Genomic DNA, 19,538 nt, shown 5'->3' with positions numbered 1-19,538 from the left:
AAAACACGTGAAGTTTAAAATAAAAAATTGATAAATTGAATTTCATTAAATTAAACTTTTCTTCTTTAACAACAGTGTTAAGAAAATGACAAGGCAAGCCATGTAGCTTGGGAAGAATATTTGCAAAATATCCCAGGAGACAAACAATTTGTAGAAAAACAGTTTGAATATATGTCATCAAAAAAGATACATGAATTGCAAATAATTACATGAAAAGATGCTCAACATTATTAGTCATTAGGAAAATGCAAGTTTCCATGTTCAAGTTACCATGAACCAAACTAAATATCACTAACACCCTCTGGAATGGCTACAGTTAAAAACACTGACAATACCAAGTGTTGGAGAAAGTGGTGAAACAGGAGCTGGTCCAGGGTGCACTGCTGGTTGCAGCATGTTCCAGCCACTTTGGAGAACAGTTGGCAGTTTCTTATGAAGTTAGACATATACCTACCAGCTGATCTGGCAGTCCACTGCTATGCATTTACTTAAGAGGGATGAAGGTGTATGTTCACAAAAAGACTTGAATGTTCATGGCTGCTTTATTCATAATAGCCAAAACTAGAAACAACCCACATGTCTCAACTGGTGAATGGATACGCTAATTGTAGGCTATCTATCCATTCAGTGGAATACTGTTCAGCAATGAAAAGGAATAAACTACTGGTGTAAGCAGTAGTACGGAGGGATTTCCAACATTATGCTAATGAAGGAATCCAGACACAAAAGACTCATACTTTATGATTCCATCTAAATGAACTGCAGACGATGAGTGGTTTTGCGGGACGAATACTGGCAGGTGAGAGAATTTACATAGGGCCATAGGGGACTTTGAGGTGATAGGCATTGTTCTATATAATGATTGTGGTGGTAGTTAATTTGGCCTGTATACAGGTGCATGCATTTGTCAAAACTCACTGAATTCTACACTTGTGATTGTGTTTTGTGTCTAAATTACACCTTAATAAAGCTCTTTTTAAGGTGAAAAAAAAAGAGCCCAGGGTACTACACTAGGGTGTGGCCTTGGACATTGACGTGTTTTACAAACTCCTTAGCTGATTTTAACACTGTCCTGGGCAAAATGATGACAGTTTTCAGGGGCTGAAAAAACCAGCTCAGTGATTCCTTAAGCAACAAGCACAATAAAAAGATTCATTTGCATGTTAAAAATCTACCCTTCAGTGAACATGTTGTAAAAATCTGGAAAGATTTGTAAGAGAGTTTGTTTTCGGTCCAAGTAATTCTTTAAAATTTAAAAGCAAAGTGCCTCAATTATTTCCTAAGATAGTTTCAAAGTTTGATTTATCTCTGTTAAGTTCAAATCTTTCAAAACCTGAAAATCACATAAGCTCCTCCTTAATCTTCTGGCAAAACAAAAATAGCCAGCTGTGTTCAGCTTATGATTGCTTTTTGTTTGAATGTGCATAAATGTGAAGGCTCTTGCCTAATGTCTTATTTTGTTATCTTAGACTTAGGACGTGGTTCTCAACCATGCTTACATATTAGGGTCACCTAGGGAGTATCTGATATGTCTGCACTTCCAGACCTCTTAAATCAGAATCTGTGTACGTGGGACCCAGGCATCAGAATTCTTTAAAGTTTCTCAGATAATTCCAAGGCTGAAAACCACCAGATAGGTTTATCTTAACCCTTGATTACTGCCCATACTAGTCAAGTGGAGATAATCTGTATGTGTAAATATTTTGATTTAACTTGGGTAGAGAACAGATATTTTCATTTATTTATTATGTGCCTGGCATAATAGAAGACTTACTACGTATGTAAGGCAGTTAGTCTTCCCATTTTGCAAAGAAGGAAGTTGATGTTCAAAATAATTTATGTTACAGAATATAACAGAAGATGTTTGTGTTACAGGAAGGACAGTGTATCACAATGGTTATTAATGATAAGAAAAGAGGCTAACATTTATATAGACTGTCTGCCATATACAGGGGCCTGGGCTGTGTATCTGTGTTGTGTTATTTAATATAACAGTACTTTGAGGTGCTAGCACTATTACAATTCCCATTATACAGTTGAGTGAAAAGCAGCTCAGGAAAGTTAAGTATGTTCTGTAAACTAGTAATTGGTAGAGCTGAGATTTGAACTAGATGCCATAACTCCCGAGCCCACATTATTAACATTGTCCTAAGCTTGAGCCCTGGCCAACCTGGGACTGAGTCTTGGCTCTGTTGTTTACTAGCGTTAAGTGATCTGGCAAGCACTGACTTATTTGTCAGTGCCCATTTTATATCCCTTCCTTCTATCAAACATTCTGTTCTTGTGTTCTTCAGCTCAGTGTCATAACTTCTTGGTAGAAGTATAAACAATGTGTGGTAATTTATCAGATAGCATTTCTGTCCTCACAAGACTGACAGCCCCTTGTCCTACTCATCATTTTGCCTCTAAAAGTCAGAATGGATGCTCCATTAATGACTGTCAAAAAATGAATAGTGCCATTCACTATGGGCACTATCTGGGGAGTCCAGAAGGCTGCTTGGAGGACATGGCATATATGATGTGCCTTGAATGAGTATGAATTTCTCAAGGCAGAGAAGAGAGCTGGGAAGAGCCACCCAGGCAGAGGGGATCCTGAATGAAAGGGCATGGTGAGTGGTGTCGGGTGCAGGGGGGTGTGGGGGTTGTAGGCAGGGGTGGGTGAGCTAGGAGAGCAGGAAGGGAAGGACTTTGTAAGTGATGATGGGGGGTCTTGAATACTAGGCTGAGGTGTTTGGAATGTTTTTCTTTTTTAAAAATGGTGGTAGAGGGAAATTGTAGATTTTGGGCAGGTTAATGATAAGTTCCCACATACTTACGTCTTAATTTTGTTAAGATACTGGATAATAGTGTAGAATGCTTTAGAACGAAAGAAAAATAGGAGTTGGAAAGAGCAGGTTGGATGTTTTTCTAAGAAAGAGATGAGGGCCTCAACTGAGGCAGTGGTGCTGAAAACCTTGTTCACATAAATAAGTAGATGGCAAATGGAAGTATTGTTCATGCAGCACTGTCACTCAGTTCTTTTAACTCTTTCAGAGTTATTTGCCAAAAATCATATAATGCTCTTTCTTTAAAAATCATGTTTTATATGATGTGTTATCTGAAAACCCCATTAAAGTCTACTTTAACTGTTGTTAAAAGTAAAAAAATGGGAGCCACCTAACCTGCAGAATGGTTGGGTTAGTCAGTGGAGTAATTCTCTTTCTTAATACCACACCAGTTTTGAATTGTCCCCTTGGCACCCAAGGTGTTTTGTGCTTAACAAAAATACAGTGGCGTACTATCCTTAAGTAGGTGAAGGATAAACAGGAAATGAGAACTTTTATTTCTTTTATTTCTTTTATTTCTTTTAATAGACTGACGCATGACTCACGGTATCACAAGCAGGTCAGATTTAGAAAGCAGTCTTTATACAAGTTGAGGATCTAGAAAGAAACTCTGTAAAAATCATGTCATTCATACTGCTTAGAAAATCTTAAGGTAAGCCAGTAAAATGTGTATTCCAGTTTAAAGACTGCTACATTGATTAGGGCAGTGACTGTGGTGATGGGGAAAAGTGTTTGGATTTGAGAGATTTAGAAGGTAGAACTAACAGGACTTGAGAATATTTTCCTGTAAATTACTTTTCAGTGGATTTGCATTTCTGTAAGCATCAAGAATGTTATCAGTTCAAAAGAGCTAAAAAATACTAGATTGACTGGAAATACTCTACATATCTTGTATTCTCTTACGTTTATAGTTAAGTTTTTATGTCAGTTATATTTGTTTAAGTGTTTGGTTATATTTTGAGAAATACACTAAATTCTTCCTACGTCTCTGAAGTATTTTCTGGCATCCTAGATCACTAGAATGGCAAGTATTCAGAGTTTAAGAAAGCCATTGAATTTTTATTAAAGCAGACCAGAAACACAAAGTAACTGGGGCAAGTTGCATTATATCAAAAGTCCCTGTTTTGGTTTCTGTTTCTTATTTATTTTATGTGAAGATGAAGGTATAATCAATTCTGAGCAGTGTAATAAAGGTACAGAGAATCTTTTTATAAAAAAGATAAATCTTCAAGTGGATTTGAGCAAGTTAAAGGGTATCGCAATTTAACCAAACTGTTGAGGAAGGTGCAGTAACTTAGGAACCAGAGATTGTCCCAGAAATCATTGAAAGGCCCCAGTTACCAAGTTATTTAAGTAATGAAAATCATAGGAGCGCTTACAGGTATCTCAGTTTTCTTACCACTTTTAGTCTGTTATTGTGGATTTGTTAAATTGGGGCATCATGCAGGATGTGTTTTGAAAGACCATCATTCACACATGTAACCTGTGGGAGTTGAGCCACTATTCTTAGTGAATAGGCACTGGCCACTGGTTCTAGAAGGTGTGAGAAAGGAGATGTAATTCTGCTATTCTCTTAGTCTATCTCATTTTCTCACTGGCCTCTCCTAGTGTATCTCACTGCATTAGTATAATTCTCATGTTTAAAGATACGTGTTTTTGCACAATATGGTGCTTTACCACAAGCTCAACTGAAGAACTAGCCATCTTTCCCTATTCTGGAATTGTGTGTATCTCTTCGTTGAGACTGTTGAAGGGTAAGTTGAACTAAATATGATTTTTCATCATTTATACAGTTTTGAACCTAACTCCCTAAGGTGGGACTCCATCATAGAGGACTGGGTATTAGAAACAAAAACTAGTTTTTGGTCTGTGTTTAGAAAATCACTATGTTTGAAGTGCTGTGGAAGTTAGGAAAAGAGGGCTATTCATTTATTTGGTTCTGCCTTTCTAGGAAGGTTATTCTTCTTTTTCATATCCTTTTTTTCCCCCCTCTAGTTGTGGCAATTTATGATTATACAAAAGACAAGGAAGATGAGCTGTCCTTTCAGGAAGGAGCCATTATTTATGTCATCAAGAAGAATGACGACGGTTGGTATGAGGGAGTTATGAATGGAGTGACCGGGCTCTTTCCTGGCAATTACGTGGAGTCTATCATGCATTATTCTGAATAAAGCTCAGCAGGGCCGTGTGTCCCTCACAGGAATAGCCAGGTCTTCCCAATATCAAAAGGCCCTGGGGATTCCTCTCCAGTGAAATGAATGAAGGATACAAAGGACAAAACCTACTTTTTTTTTTTTTTTTTTTTTTTGGTTTATCCCTCAGTATTAAATAAGCTAGCTGAGTTTGAACAAATGGATCTTTCTGCCATCACTTTACTATGCCTGAGCTGTTTGGATTGAAATAAAGTGACCGTTTCTGACTATATCAGAGGTATAACAGCATAACTATGTAAAATAAATCAGGTTAAGACTGATTTCAGGAAAAAAAAATCTGGGATTTTTCTCAGGAATACTGTACACTCTTGGGATTTCTCCTCCTGCAGAGTCTGTGGCATTGGCTGTTCTTCAGCGTCCGTGCACAAGGTTAGCCTCGTGGCCTAGTGTGTACCCCAGCCCCACACTTTCTCCCACTTGTCTGAGGAGGAGGGAACCAGTATTTAAATACCATACATAAGCATTTTTATAGTTGTTTCAGACGGCTTATTTCCTCTTCAACACTGTAAACCCTGTATTCTCTTGCACTCGAGTGCACCAGGTGAGTTAATGCTGAGTTGACTTGCGTCCCTTCATGTTTCTCAGTCTGTAGATTGAGGAGGATGAGATGAGTCTCCAGACATTCTGAGGCTGGGTAACGCCTGCCGGTTTGATTCTGATGTGCTGCTGCTGCATGAGACTGCACTGCCACCCTTGGCCGGTGTCGCCACGTGCGCGGCGTGGCTTCACGGGCTGCGGCGGCTGTGTGAAGGCATACATGCAGCTGCCTGGGGTCTGAGGAGGCGGAGCTGCAGCAGCGCTCTGCTCGGGCGTCCTGAACACTTGCCTTAGGTGCTCTTTTGAGGAGGAGGATTTTAGAGGTCAGACCAACTATTTCTTTACTTCTTTCTCTATTTAGAAAAACATTCTTTTTGGGGAAAATAGCTATTTTCAAATCTCTTGAGTCACTGGGAATAAAAGGCTTGCTACTGTGCTCTCTGAATGTTATTAATGGCAAATACCAGCCACTGCCGAGTTGTTTACTCACAACTTAGAAGATAAATACTCCTCTGATTTTGTATGATTGGCCTTTTAAGTAGATGCTCTTGGTAAAAATTTGAACCTTATTTCTGACTAAGTATAGTGGGATAAGAGGCATAATGCCAAATACTTATCCAAGTTTGTTTTTTTTTCCCCATCTGCACAATTATAGCTTCAAATCCAGTGGAGTTTGGAAGGCAGATGGTTTTAGTCATCTCTTCTGTAATCAGTATAAGAGATACTGAAAAAAGTCCAGGAGGCCTTGCTGCTCAGCAGGTGAATACTGTGACGAGCCAGCTCACAGGCCAGAGCCGCCATGGGTTCTTCCCAGTCCCAGTGACATGGCCAGGAGATGACACCTTTGCCAGGTGACTTCCCAGTGGGCGAAAGCTGAGAAGCAGTAGCTGCACGTACCTCAGACATGGGCCTGGCCCAGGACAGGTGGTGCAGATGGAGGAAACGAACAGGTGTAGTAGGTGTGAGGGAGTTCCCATGACATAGGCAGACGTTAGTATTTCACTTGGGAGTCTGTGATCCCAGCACACCATTTAACTGAGACTCAAGATATAGCGTTTCCTTATCAAGACTTTTAAAGTTGCAGGTTTCCCCCCTCACCTCCCCCCACACACTGCAAGTTAGCTAGTTTGCTTTAGATTTCTCCAACACTTTGAATTTAGTTCTCATTATCTTGCCTCCAGGACACATGGCACTTCACACTTTGTTAGATTATCTTGACACTCTGTTCCCTGTCTTCCTTCAAAGTAATGGTCCTGAGTGTCCTCTGAGCCTTCAGCTTCATTATGGACCCAACCAAGACCACACATGGAGAGGGTAAACTCTTCTTAGTGTTGGGGTAGAACTAGGAAAACTGTTTTGAAACTAGATGTTCAAAGTTATTTAAATAGCTTTTGGCTGAGAAAGCTTAGTTGCTTACTAAGGTAGAGGGTATTTTGAAATCCAACAAATAGTTCCCACAGCTCACACCGACAGAAGCCCAGAAGACAACTGTGCAAAAAGATTTGGTGGTCAGCTTGCCTGTTGGACCCTTGCTGGACTGGGGAGCAGAGAAGACATTAGTGAAGTCCTTCCTACCGAAGACCTGCAGCGGGGGCATCCATAGGTCAGCTGATTCTTCCTACATGTTTTAATACTAACGTGTGTGATTTGCTTTAAAAGCAACAACCTGTTGGATTTTCTGCATATTTAAAATTTTTGTACAGTTTTGAATTCTGTATATTGTTTTGGAAGGATGCTATGTAATGATGGGCCAGGCCTAAAGTCATTGGAGACTTTTAATGTATGTAATATTTCATAGATTGCATGCTATTAATAGTCTGTGAGGGTAATATTTGCTTTATCGTAAGTTTCCCCCATTTATCTTTTTATAAACTATAAGATGGTTGGTAGTAGGAGTTCCAAATGAATGCAGAAATCTTACATCCTATGTAATTTTGTGGCAAAGATGATCTGGGTCTAAATCTGCTGACCAGAAAGCAACCACTTTACCAGGATAGAGGGAATCTAGTGGGAGAGATTTTTTCCCCTCTCCTGGAGTGTTTCCTTTTTGACTTGTTCCTTTATTTTTTTAAAGGAAAAGGGGAGTAGACTCAACCCTTAAGTCACCCCATTCCCCTCTGCCCCCTTTAAGTATTACTATTTGAAAGGCCATAGAGCGGTGGATGAAAATACAACTTCTTGTAGTCGACCTTTTGGCCAAGGCAATAACTTAAAAACCAAAAGTGTCCATGTGTCAAAATCTAGACTTGAGAGATTCAGCCTGTGTTTGGAATACATGTGAATCTTTTAAGATGTCTTGTTCAGTATTTGCCATCATTTGGCTACTTTGTCTTCTTCAGAGGCACCTGCTAGTTGTACCTTAGGGTTGGCAATGGCCCCACTCCTTTTGCTGTGTTCCTAAAAGTCACTGGGTGAGACATTTTCATCCCTCCCTTCCTTTCCCCGCCTGCTGCTACTGATCACCCAGCCAGACTGCGCGGCGCGTCTTCACGGTGATCCCTGCAGCGCAGCCGTGCTCCTCAGCGGTCTCATGTCGATCAGAGGTGACTACTGAAGCCCTTCCTGTCTGAGGCGTCAAAATGATAGTAGTTTGCTTTTATCTTTCTGTGTCCATTTTCTTTTAGCAGGTGACCTTTCACCATTAAGAACGGTTGTTTTTTTTTAACTGCCTTTTCTCCTCCATGCGTGGCATGTCTTGAAGGCCATCTCTCTTTGAAAAGGGTTTGATGGAGCAATTACCAGGTGGCTGCCAAGTCTTGGAAAAGAAAAAGAATGGGGCTCTCTATGACTTACCATCTGTTCACTTCTGAACTTTGGCCAGAAACTCCTGATTGGTGTTAAGGTGATTTCTCTCACACTGTTTACTTAGAATCAGAAATTTTAGAGCTAGATGAGATTTCAGAAATTTTAGTTCAATCTCATTTTACTGATGAGGTTAGATGTGTCTTTTCAGTTACAGCTAGTTAACAGCAGAATTCCTGACCCAATGCCTGGTCATTCTACAACTGTCTTTTTTAATTGTGCTGTATGTTTTGATAAATACTATTCAAGGTGTTGTTTGAAGGAGTGTATTAAGTGCATCCTTTACTAGTGAAAGTAATCTTCATTTTAACCCTTCTTGAAAAAAAAAAAAAAGCCTACACTCAGTACAAATGGTTTTTTCCATAAGGTGTACGTAGCTAAAATACAACAGTATTTCAGCACTGGAAGGAGCGCAGCACAGCCTTATTTGAGAGAGCCTTACAAACAGTTCTTCAGTGGAGGCATTACGCTCATTACCTTAAGTTTATTTTATGCTGACCTTTGTTCGTATTTCTTGAGAATTTCACAGTTCTTTCAAAAAAAAAAAAATTGATAGGGCCGAGCTGTGTATAAATGATCCTTGCTAAACCTTGAGGGGTTTTTTGTAAAAAAAAAAAAAAAAAAAAAAAAAAAAAAGACAAAAAGCTTATTTTCACATTAAAATGTAAATGTCTTTTGCACCTTCAGAAGTCTATGGAAAAGTAGTTTTTATCATATTTTGTGTCCATGCATCTTTTTCTTAACAAAATGGTTTACAAAACAGAATGTAAACAATTTGCGATCTGGCCAGTTGTACTTCAGCTCCCAGAGGGAGGGTTGGTGTTATGAGTGAAAACTGGAGGGAGCAATCTGTTGCCAGTGATGTTTCTTGTGTGTGCCATTAAACCACCTCCAGATGCAGGGGGAACATTCACTTTTTAATTTTGAAATTGTACTTGGAATTAATTGTTGCTGTGTACTAAGAACTTGGCCTAAATAAAATCCTACAAAATAAGTGCCTTAGGAATGTATTTCTGCCAAGGTGGTAACTTCTAAGATGTGTCAGGATCTTTGCCAGTTGCTCTAAATAATTACTTTCTATCCCAATTTTTGCTGTAAGTGAACCTGAGGTTTTGTTCACTTTTCTCCAAATACATGGAGTTCTTTTAATATAAAAAGAACTTCTATTCTTTTTGCCCTAGTTTAGTAAATAACATGATTTGTAAGTACATTCAAATCCACATTTATACATACCCTGACATGGCAGTCCAGCACATACTTGTGATAACAAGGCTTTGAAACAAAAAGCATCCCTTTTTGTAATAGTTTATACCAAGTTGTACGTTGTTTAAAGAAAAAAGTTAAAGGTTAACCAACTGAACACATCAAACTGTAGTTTATTTACCTTCACACTTGATGTGCTTCTTGCACAGTCTACCTTGGGGAACCCAGTGTGAACAGCGAAACCAGATTCTCACCGGTGCTGGTCAAAGAACAGTCAAGTACAGTCCCGATGTTTGAATGAATGAAATCTACGTATTCTTTTTATTAAGGATTGGATAAGCTGACATAATGAAAACACGTAACTGAAAAATTACACTGACTGTACTACTGTCCTAAGCCATTACAATACTTTACTGACAGTAACTGGCAAGAGTAACTTGGAAAATAACTTAATCCAGCAGTAGAACAAAAACATCAGTAGTACTGAATAGATCTCTCATATATATATATATCTATATATAGGTCTGCACAATCAAGGAGCAAGGCACATAATGAAATGAGTGTACATTTAAGCAGAAGGAAATAATATCAACAAAGCTGAAAGAAAAATGGTAACTTCATCTTTACCGAGCTGTGCATAATCATCTGAAGAATGTCCTCTGACGGGCACTTTATAATGCAGTTCCTTTTGCCTTCTTTTTCATGCTTTATAAAGGTACTTTCCTACATCGTATCTACTAATGGCAAAGCTCCCACAGCCTAGATGTCAGTGTGAGCCTTGACTCCATTTTTAAGGAAATGGAAGGAGAGTTAGTTAGCAATCTCAGTTAAATATAATGTGCACTTTTTCTTTAAAACAGTAAACAATGTTTTTACAACATTTAGCACAAGCTAATGATATTTTAAATGTACAGTTCTATAAAAGGAGTTCACTAGTGGCTGATAATAAAATTAAGCAAAATCTTTGAAACATTCCAGTTAATGCTTATTTTCTAGGAGGAATTATTTACAAGTAGAGAGAAAAATACAGGAGGTGATAATCATGAAAAATGGCAGTTTTTGGTATTAGGTTACAATAAATTCAACAATGGACAATTCCCAAAATGCAGACTTTTTTAAGTGCCACAAGCATGTTCTGCCTAAGAAGAGGTTGAGGCTTCAACATTTATGAGCTTGGTATTAATAGCCATCCGTGATTAACATATCCACTTCTGAACTTGGCCATCTTTTAAATATGTAGTATTTGCCATCACCCTGACTCGACTCGCTTCTCTAAGTGTCTTTGGTAGAAAGCAGCCAGATCCCGTTTAGGTAGATGAAGCTGTCTCTTGTGAGACAGTTACTTCTGTGCACAAACTAGAAACACCTTCCTTCTCTTTCATTAGCACCTATAGGTTTGCTTGTTGGATTTTTTTTTAAATGCTATTCCTCCAAAAGAGTTCAAGGCACTGGGGATTATATAGCATATAGTGTTTTCTCTTCTATGTGGTTTATTACTTCAGCGAGCAAAGAGCAAACCAGTTGGAGATTATTTCCTTTAAGTGTTTATCAAGTATCAACATACTTATGTTTTTCTTATTTTTATTTAGCAAGTTTATTCTACAGCTAAATTTCAGATTTCTTTTACAGTAGACCTTCCAAGGTCACAGTTAACAACCGAGCACTTGTTTAGTTTGAGGGAGACTGGTAAAGGGGTAGTAGCAATGTTCTATTCAAGTTTTAAAGGAAAGTAAATCTTAAAAGGTAGTGGGATATTTAATGCTGTACCACTTGGACCTCTCCGTGGATCAGATCTCAACTTCATGAGTGGTCGTGTATTCCTACAGGGTTAGGGATTACTTGTTTTATGCAAATCATGTAAAGTGTATAAAACAAAACTCAAGTGCCAAAAGGTACTTGCAACCTAAGGTGATTTTTTTAAACCAGATGTCCTCTTATCAAGTGTATAAATCCAAATTATTAAATCTATTTTATTTAAAGAAAGTCATTACAGCTATAACCGCACAGGGTCCCACAAGTGTAACTGGTCTAAATTTAAAATCTGTGATACTACATCAGCTGTAAAATTATAGCTCTGAAGGTATATGAAAAAGTTTGGTAATAATGTATAAAACTAGGAAAAGTTTTTTTTAACTTGTTTAAAATCACCATATATAACTTAGAATTGCTTTTAGCTGAGGAAAAAAGGTGAGAAAGGGTTCTGTTGGTGACCTGACAGTCAAATCAAACCAATACCACCATTACCTAAAATTTTGTCCAGGCTAATCAGAGCTTTCTCTCCTCCAGCTTATTAGCAGTTATGTTCTCTCAGAAGAGCAGCTTCTCTTAATCTTAATCTCAGAGTTGTCCCTCTACTGGAATTATTACCCATGATCTCCCATTTCTATTTAGATGAACTTTCTTGATACACAGGACTGTTTCAGTAGCAAGTAAACTTAAGTGGAGAGAGGACTTCCAAGACAGATCACAGCCCTTAACAGGATATGCCGTCACTGGGCAGGAGCACCTCGATCCTAGAGGCCGTAAAACATCGGCAAGTCTGCATTACTCTGAGATGTTTCTGATGCAAATCATTTCCTGTAACTGTTCAAAAGAGTCAGCAATCTTTGTCATCTTAAAAAGCCCCAGAAATTTTTTTAAAAGTCCAATTTACAATTAGGTGGGTACCTGTAAACCTCATAGAAGTTACTTTCCAAGAGAATTATAGGAGTTAATTTACATTGTGAACCTGATGGAAGTTGTTTTAACAGAACAGGCTCTACTGCCCTTCAGAGTTGGTGCCAAAACTTTAAGCAGAAGATAATCCAATTTTGAATGTATGTGTAAAAGTTAAGGGTGCCACTAAGCAGGTCACTAGCTCTTTAACAGGCACCTGTTTGCACTGCTCTCAGTAGCAGAATGAGTACACCCATTCTGCTCATTTTTTGGTGCAGCCAAGCCAACTGTCAAGATTTTCTTCTTTGACCTGAAGCAGCTGTGCTGAGTTAAGCTGCTGAGCAGAAGGCAGTAAAAGAAGGCACAGTACCATAGTGTCAGCTGGCGGCGGGTGTTCCTCAGGAACACACCAGAGGAAAAAACAAATCCCCCATAAAAATAAAACCACATCCCAACAAAAGTATAATTTGAAAAAAAAAAAAAAAACCACTAGGGAGTGAAACACTAGAAGGATATCTAAAGTACTGTTTTGGTTTTTTTGATTCAGTTGTTTCACACAAAGGAGGAAAAAGCTGAGTAATAGCATTTTGGTCTTTGGAGAAATGTGAAGGGAAACAGCTTGCTGTAGACAAGCCTGGATTGGGCTGAAAAAATGGTAACAGTTCCTCCTCTGGCCTTGCTCTTTTCTTGGTGTTCCTAGTTGTTGTAAAGGATGTCTGCTGTCTCAGGAAAATGATACACTAGAAGCAGCAGTTCAGGATGGCTATCATCGGGACTGGCACAAGCAAGAAGTCCCAGGAAATCCCACACTGGAAAAAAAAAGGCTGTATCTTAGGGCTCAAATCAGGAGTGAAGGAAGATTGGGGGCAAATTACTGTTTTTTCCACTTAGGGAAAGTTGAAGTTGTCCATCTTTATATTAAAAAACACCACCACCAAGACGAAAAGCCCTAGTGATGAATACTCTTACCACTGGATTCGTGTTCTTAATAACCCTTTACCGACAAGTAAGGGTGATCCTCAGAATACAAAGCTGCAGGCAGAAGACTACGGGAAATCACTTCACTCATGAGTCACGGCGGAGCTTGGCAATCTGTACTCAACTGTGACCCAAATTGCTGTGCGTGCTTAAATTAACAATGCAGATGTGTTAAAGGTCACTTCCTAAGCGTGAGATCAAGCACACACAACTTTGTGATCAATTGAAAAGATCCAAAATGTATCTTTTAAAGAAGCAGGGCTTTAACAAAATGCACAATGGTCTATGTTATTGCTCTAAAACCACATGAGAATACTGAACAGACTCCTGGAGATGTGACAATGGGCGGGCGAGGGGGTGCCACTTGGTCTCCCTTTATGATGCAGTACTTTCTTGGAGAGTGAGTTACAAGGAAATCTTGTGTACACAGTACAGATTTGTTTATTCTTGAATTATTTGCTTTCTCTGCCCCACTGTACTGGCATCATTTTTTCCTTAGGGGATTGTGTCAAAGGTTTTTGCAGTTCACACTGGTAATCCCTATTCACAACAGGCACAGACTTTTCATTACAAGGCGTGCTCGTTTATCATTGCTAGGGAGGCTAGTTTTTATTCTCTGCTTTAAGAGCAGCTCTGAGATTGCATTTGATCCTAACAGTAAATTTATCATCACACATTGATGAAACAACACACATTTCTCTCATATACCAAGGAAAATTCACAGGGGAAAAAAAAAGCATATAAAAGTATAGTGTGAGGCATACAGAATTAAGAGTGTGTCATTAGAGCAGTGATTCCATGTTACACCAAACTGCATATGCATAATATGTAATGTCACTTACTGTACCTGGACTACACTATGCCATCAGAACACCTGGTAACCTGGACAAACTCTACAACCAGGCTACAAGCAGCAAGGACCCTAGTGTGCTGCAGTAGCTAGGGAAGAAATTGTCAAAAAGCTCATTTATTTTTCCCCCCTCCCTCTATGACAGTCCCACATTTAAATGAATTCTTTGTATTTCACATTACAATCCACAGTCTGATTAATGACAGCTGCACGGGGCCAGTTTTGTTCTATTTTCTAATCACCCATCCTTCTAGAGAGCAATACACAAAAATGCATTTGAGAAGGTGATTTAGTTTTTCATAATGATGCAACATATTGGGCAGAGGATGTGTATATTTGATACAGCAATTGTCCACAGACACCTAACACAACATCTACCTACGGCACACACTATAGGAAGGTAACTGGTGACCCAGAGACATAACTGGGACAGAGCATTCCAAGGGTATTGTGTCAGATATTCTCTTACAATAAATCAAAGCAAGAAACATGAAGCCAAACTTGAAGCTTCACAAGCTCAAGAAAAGGATTCCAACAGTACAAAAAACTATCCAGGATTATAGTACTAAATTATCCATGTATTACAGGCGAAGAGCTTACCTGCGACAGACCACGTCCTAGACTCGGGTGGCATCGTTGCACCAGTACTGCAACTAGAATGGTTTAGTTACACCATGTATTTACTTTCTATGCACAATCACGTACAGATAGTGTGTGTGAAAATTCCCCCATACTGCACTATTACCCCTTCTATGAAGCTGAGAGGTTTTCCTGAATAAAGTGCCCCTTTGTGTATAGTAATGAAGTGTCAGTCAAGCAGTTCTAACTTTAGTCAACTGGGGAAAAAACAAACACAAAAGCCCCTCTACACCAAACATTCTGGCTGTCTTCTCAAACTGAGAAATAGCACATTATACATCTATTCTTAATATATAATACACAGCATGCACAGATAGGCCGCACATGGACTTTTATAAAATACCTTCTAAATAAGTTTTTGGTCCAAGCCACATGATAGATAATAGAAATCATAAGGGACAGGACACACGTTCCCTTCCATGCCTCTGCCACCCAAAATACACAAAACCCATTTTCAGATTAGGAGAGAAAAGGAATAAATAGAATCACTTTCAGCTATATATATACATATACTTGTATGTATACATATATACACACACTATATATGCACAGCTATGTGTGTACACAATGTATGCACACACACACACAGCTAACGCTACCTGAATAACATCATACCAGGAGGCTCTGAACACCTGAATTCATAGATGATCAGGTGAGCTGATTGTAGAACTGATTACAGATCCCACGAAAATAAAAGTCCTCTGGCAGCTACCAATCTCTGGAGAGCTTGGTGTTCTGGTCTCTTTTAGGGGGAGCAGGAGGCGGTCCTCTCCGCAATGTTGCATAGCCTGATATGTGACTGCCTCCATACCCGGCCTTCTGCTGGTCAGAAAGCAGTTCGGGGGGTGGCGGGGGCAATGCCATATCATCCATCGTGGCTGTGGGTTCTGCTCTGGACACGCGGGAGGAGGAGAGCGAGCCATGCCGGGTGATGGACTTCCGCTGCAGTGTCCTGTTGAGGTCGGCCAGGAATCCAGGCTGGACGCTAAGGCTGGATTTGGGAGAGGTGGGCACTTGCGGCACAACTGTGGCCATTGCTGGCTGCTCAGAGATCTCGGCTTGAGTGAGGCGGGTGCTATCATTTCGTTTGGGTCGCGTGGGCGGAGGGGCCTTCTTCACGGACGCTTTGGACCAGGACTGTGGTTGAGGATTAACAACTGCCACTTTGGGAGAGGTGCTTCCCGAGAATACTGCTGGAATCTCTACGGGGGGCAGAGGAAGCTCTATCTCAGGTGGAGGGGGTGGAAAGTCAGAATCGGATGGAGGAGAAGGAAATTCTACCACGGAGTCCTTTCCACGCCCACTCAGTGGAACAGGCGCTTTTGCTGACACACACCCGTGTTGGAGAACTCCGGGAAGGTTAACTCCGGAAAGATTTAGTTTTCCAGGTTTAGGGGGCGCTGCAGGAGGTGGTGGGGTCTCCTTGCTGGGAGACCCCGAGGGTTCTGCTGGCGATGCAAACTTGCTGACTAGACTGTCTACGGAAGGTCTCTTGGGCTCAGGGTGCTCTGCACAACTGCTGGACTTAATGCTGGAGTTCCGCTGTGGGGTTGGAGGAGGTTTCTTACCCCCAGGGCTGGACGTCTTACTGGTCTTTTTGCCCGGAGATCCACCTTTGTCTGGGGCGGGAGCAGCTGTGGGTGTGGCTGGCGGTGGTGGTGGGACTGGGGCGGGTGGTAGTGGAGGAGGAGGAGGAGGAGGAGGAAACACCAGGCTGCTCTCGGGAGGAGGAGGAGGGAAGTCCGGGGAAGGGACAGGGATGGAGCTGGGCTGCCACTTGGGTTTCGCTTTCACAGCAGGGGGGGACTGTGGGGTGACAGTGGCTGAGGCGGGCTTTAAGGGCTGCGCCTCCAAGGGAGGAGGGGTTGGAGGGGGCGGAAACTGGCTGGCTAGCTGCTTCACCATGGAGGGCACCGGAGACAGCGGAGAGGAAGGTGGTTTTACACAGAAGCTCTGTTGCTTGGGTAACGTGGGCGGGGGAACTGGACCAGGAGGAGCAGGGGGAGAGGATGGAACGTGAGAAACAGGAAAAGCTGGCTGCTTTTTTGCTGGGGGGACTGGAGGAGGAGGTGTAGGTGGCACAGCCTGTGTCACGGCGGGTGGCACAGTCTTGGTGCTGACTGGTGGGGGCAAGGTCACAAGGGGTTTGGGGGGAGCTTGAGGAGGGAGGGTTGCGGGGATGGGAGGAGGTGGAGGGGGTGCTGAAGGAGCTGTTTGAGTGACGTGCTGAACATGATGGATCTTCAGTGGAGGCGGTGGGGGGCTGAACTGCGGAAGGGAAGGGGCGCAGGGGGCGGGTTTCAGCTGGGCCATAGCCGAGCCAGGGGTAGGGGGTGGGGGAGGGGGAGGCGGTGGGGGGACAACTCCGCTGGGGGGTACCAGGATCTGAGGCTTCACTGACTGTGAGGTGGAGGACAGAGGCTGCATCACTGAGGGCGGGGGAGGCTTAAACAGGGGCCCTGAAAGCTGAGAGGCGTTCTGCAGCCTGGTTATTGTGCTGTACTTGACGAACATCGTGGCCGTGGAGCCCGCGGAAGGCGCAGACTGGCTGGGCAGGGGCGGGGGCGGGGGGGGAGGCGGTGGGGGGGGGAGGAGGAGGGGGCGGTGGGGGGGGCGGTAGGGGCGGCGAGGGCTGTGAGGCAGTGTAGGGGGTCACTAGTTTAGGCTGTGGGGATAGAGGGGGCATGAGTGAAGTGTAGGGTCGATTCATAGACTCCATTCTCGCCTAAAAGGAGTATAAAAGGGAGGTTGGGAGAGACAAAACACAACAAACAAAACAGTTATAGAGGTAAGCTTTGACTGCCAAAGTAAAAAGCAAGGAATCAGATACATGCATGAAAGGATGCAGCACTTGGTGATCATAAAGATGGACAATGTCAGGAAGGCTAAAACCTGACTCCTTGGGCAATGAGGGTACAGAAAAATTGGTTTACCCAAGAGTCCTCTCAAATAGCCAGACTGCCTAGCAAACTGGGAAAAACTTCCTCCTGCAAAAGCTGTCTGGATGGTGACCGGCTGTCTGACCCCTGGCTTTCACACACCCTGCTGGGAATGCCAGTGTGAGCCCTTGGTGGGAGGGCCTCTGCCCAGGGACCGCCCCTCAGACTCTGGCAAAGGGAGATGTGATGGCTGGAGTTCACCTTTCAGTCCATGACTGCATCCACATCAAGCAGATGCCAAAACTGGGTTTAGGAGTGCTGCTGGAGGGCCTCCAGAAGAATGAGGATGGCTTTTTGATGCTAGTGAGCGAACACGTGAGAGTATGAGAATGTTCAGCAGGCGTGCACAGTCACACAGGAATGAATGAGCTTGACACACACACTCGTGTTCGTGTGAGACACTTGCATCCAACATGCACAGAAGTCCAGCAATGCAGGTAAAAGAGGGGTATTCTTTACATTTGTTTTACTGGAAAATACATAAAGAAATGCTTCATAAACATTACAGCAAAAGATCATAAAAATATCATATAGAAAAAGCCAGAAGAGAATGAGAGGAAACTTTGGAAGGCTAGAGTAAAAGAAATGTATTAAGAAACAGGAGCTAGAGTTTGCCAGCAACTAGCTGACCAGCACATCTGGGCACCTCTTAGCACTGCCCAAACCACCACATCTGGTCATCTATTTCATGGAGCTGCTCATGCATGAAAGTGGCTCAAGTACTTTTTGAAAGAGCAAACGAAGGGCCTTTGGCTTAATAATTTTGAGTACACCTCTTAGGCTCTTTGAACAAACCGTGAGGATCCAAGATAAACAACTTGAAATGACATCTAATTAATATCAAGAATGCTGAGGTTAGTAGACTAGAAGGCTCATTACAGGGCTGAGTTCTAAGGCCCATCAGGACACTCACATGTTCCTTTAAAAATGGCACATCAAAATAAAAGCATTAGTGTGCAGGAGTTCGTTACAGGAGTCACCCAGGTTAACATGTTTCCAAAGAACAGCCCCCGACCTTAACTTGACCCTGTCTTGGCTGCTGCAGGGGTGCAGACCTTAGCTGTGCGGGCCTTCTCATTTGGCACCTGAGACTGAGGTAACAGGAGAAGAAACACACAGTGGGTCAAGACTCAGACACATCGTCACTGCTGTGGGGCAGGGTTTGCGCTCTTTTTGAAACTAATGCAATGACGGACTGCACTGCTTCATCCCGGACCATTCGCACCTTTGCTTTCCTTAGCCTTCCTCCTAACAACTGGTCTTTCTACAATTTAAAATGCACATGGATACCACTATTAAAAATTTAGTAAGGTAAAGGGCTCTTTAGGTATCTGAATTGTGTGAACCCTGCCGCTCCACAACATATATGCAATATCAACACCAGATGGCGCTGCTCCGTTCAAATTGCTCAGGCACGCGAAAGGAGAGAGGATTATTTCTTCAAAGTCTGAGCCTCTGATAAGGGAGTTATAAACTGTCAGTGTCTTGAGACTTTAGGTCATTAGAACCAATTCTCCGATATTTATTTCTAAGAGAACATGTTCTACCCCCCACCACTGGGCTACTAATGCCTCCTCCACCCTCCTGAAGTCCAGTTTGATACGGTGTCTTTCAACCGGGCTAAAGAACCTCTCTATTTTTTTAAACAGTCTTGCAATAATTATACTCGTCCTTCAGTGTCACTGAACAACTTTCTAAGCAAAGCCTCAGGGATCCAAAATTTTAAGGGGATTAATAGGAATTTAGTCTTGAGAAAATTCATCAATGTGCAGAGAAGTGCCACAAAAGACAATTAAAAAAATGAGTCTGAATAAATTAAAAACAAATAAAGAAATAATCATTAGCAGCTTCTATGGAACAAAATAAGGGCATTGGCACTACAGGCTGTTGCTCCATC

General features: G+C 41.7%; 2 protein-coding genes across 21 annotated transcripts in view; one reads left to right on the top strand and one right to left on the bottom strand.

The window, feature by feature from the left end:
- ABI2 (abl interactor 2) overlaps positions 1-9,371 on the top strand; it is a 110,236-nt gene extending 100,865 nt beyond the window's left edge. For 11 of the 20 annotated variants that reach the window (XM_032480029.1, XM_032480023.1, XM_032480028.1 and 8 more), the window contains one exon: positions 4,821-9,371. In XM_032480029.1, coding sequence (XP_032335920.1) covers positions 4,821-4,996 — 176 coding nt within the window. In that variant the 3' untranslated portion in view covers positions 4,997-9,371. The remainder of the gene's footprint in view (positions 1-4,820) is intronic. The other 9 variants (XM_032480036.1, XM_032480031.1, XM_032480025.1 and 6 more) reach the window with 2 other exon arrangements.
- A 362-nt stretch (positions 9,372-9,733) lies between these two features.
- RAPH1 (Ras association (RalGDS/AF-6) and pleckstrin homology domains 1) overlaps positions 9,734-19,538 on the bottom strand; it is an 83,301-nt gene continuing 73,496 nt past the window's right edge. The window contains 2 exon segments of the mRNA XM_032480020.1: positions 9,734-17,291; positions 17,293-17,427. Coding sequence (XP_032335911.1) covers positions 15,411-17,291; positions 17,293-17,427 — 2,016 coding nt within the window. The 3' untranslated portion in view covers positions 9,734-15,410.

The sequence above is a fragment of the Camelus ferus genome, chromosome 5, assembly GCF_009834535.1.
Source record: "Camelus ferus isolate YT-003-E chromosome 5, BCGSAC_Cfer_1.0, whole genome shotgun sequence".
Taxonomy (NCBI): domain Eukaryota; kingdom Metazoa; phylum Chordata; class Mammalia; order Artiodactyla; family Camelidae; genus Camelus; species Camelus ferus.
This window is presented reverse-complemented; position numbering and strand designations above follow the sequence as displayed.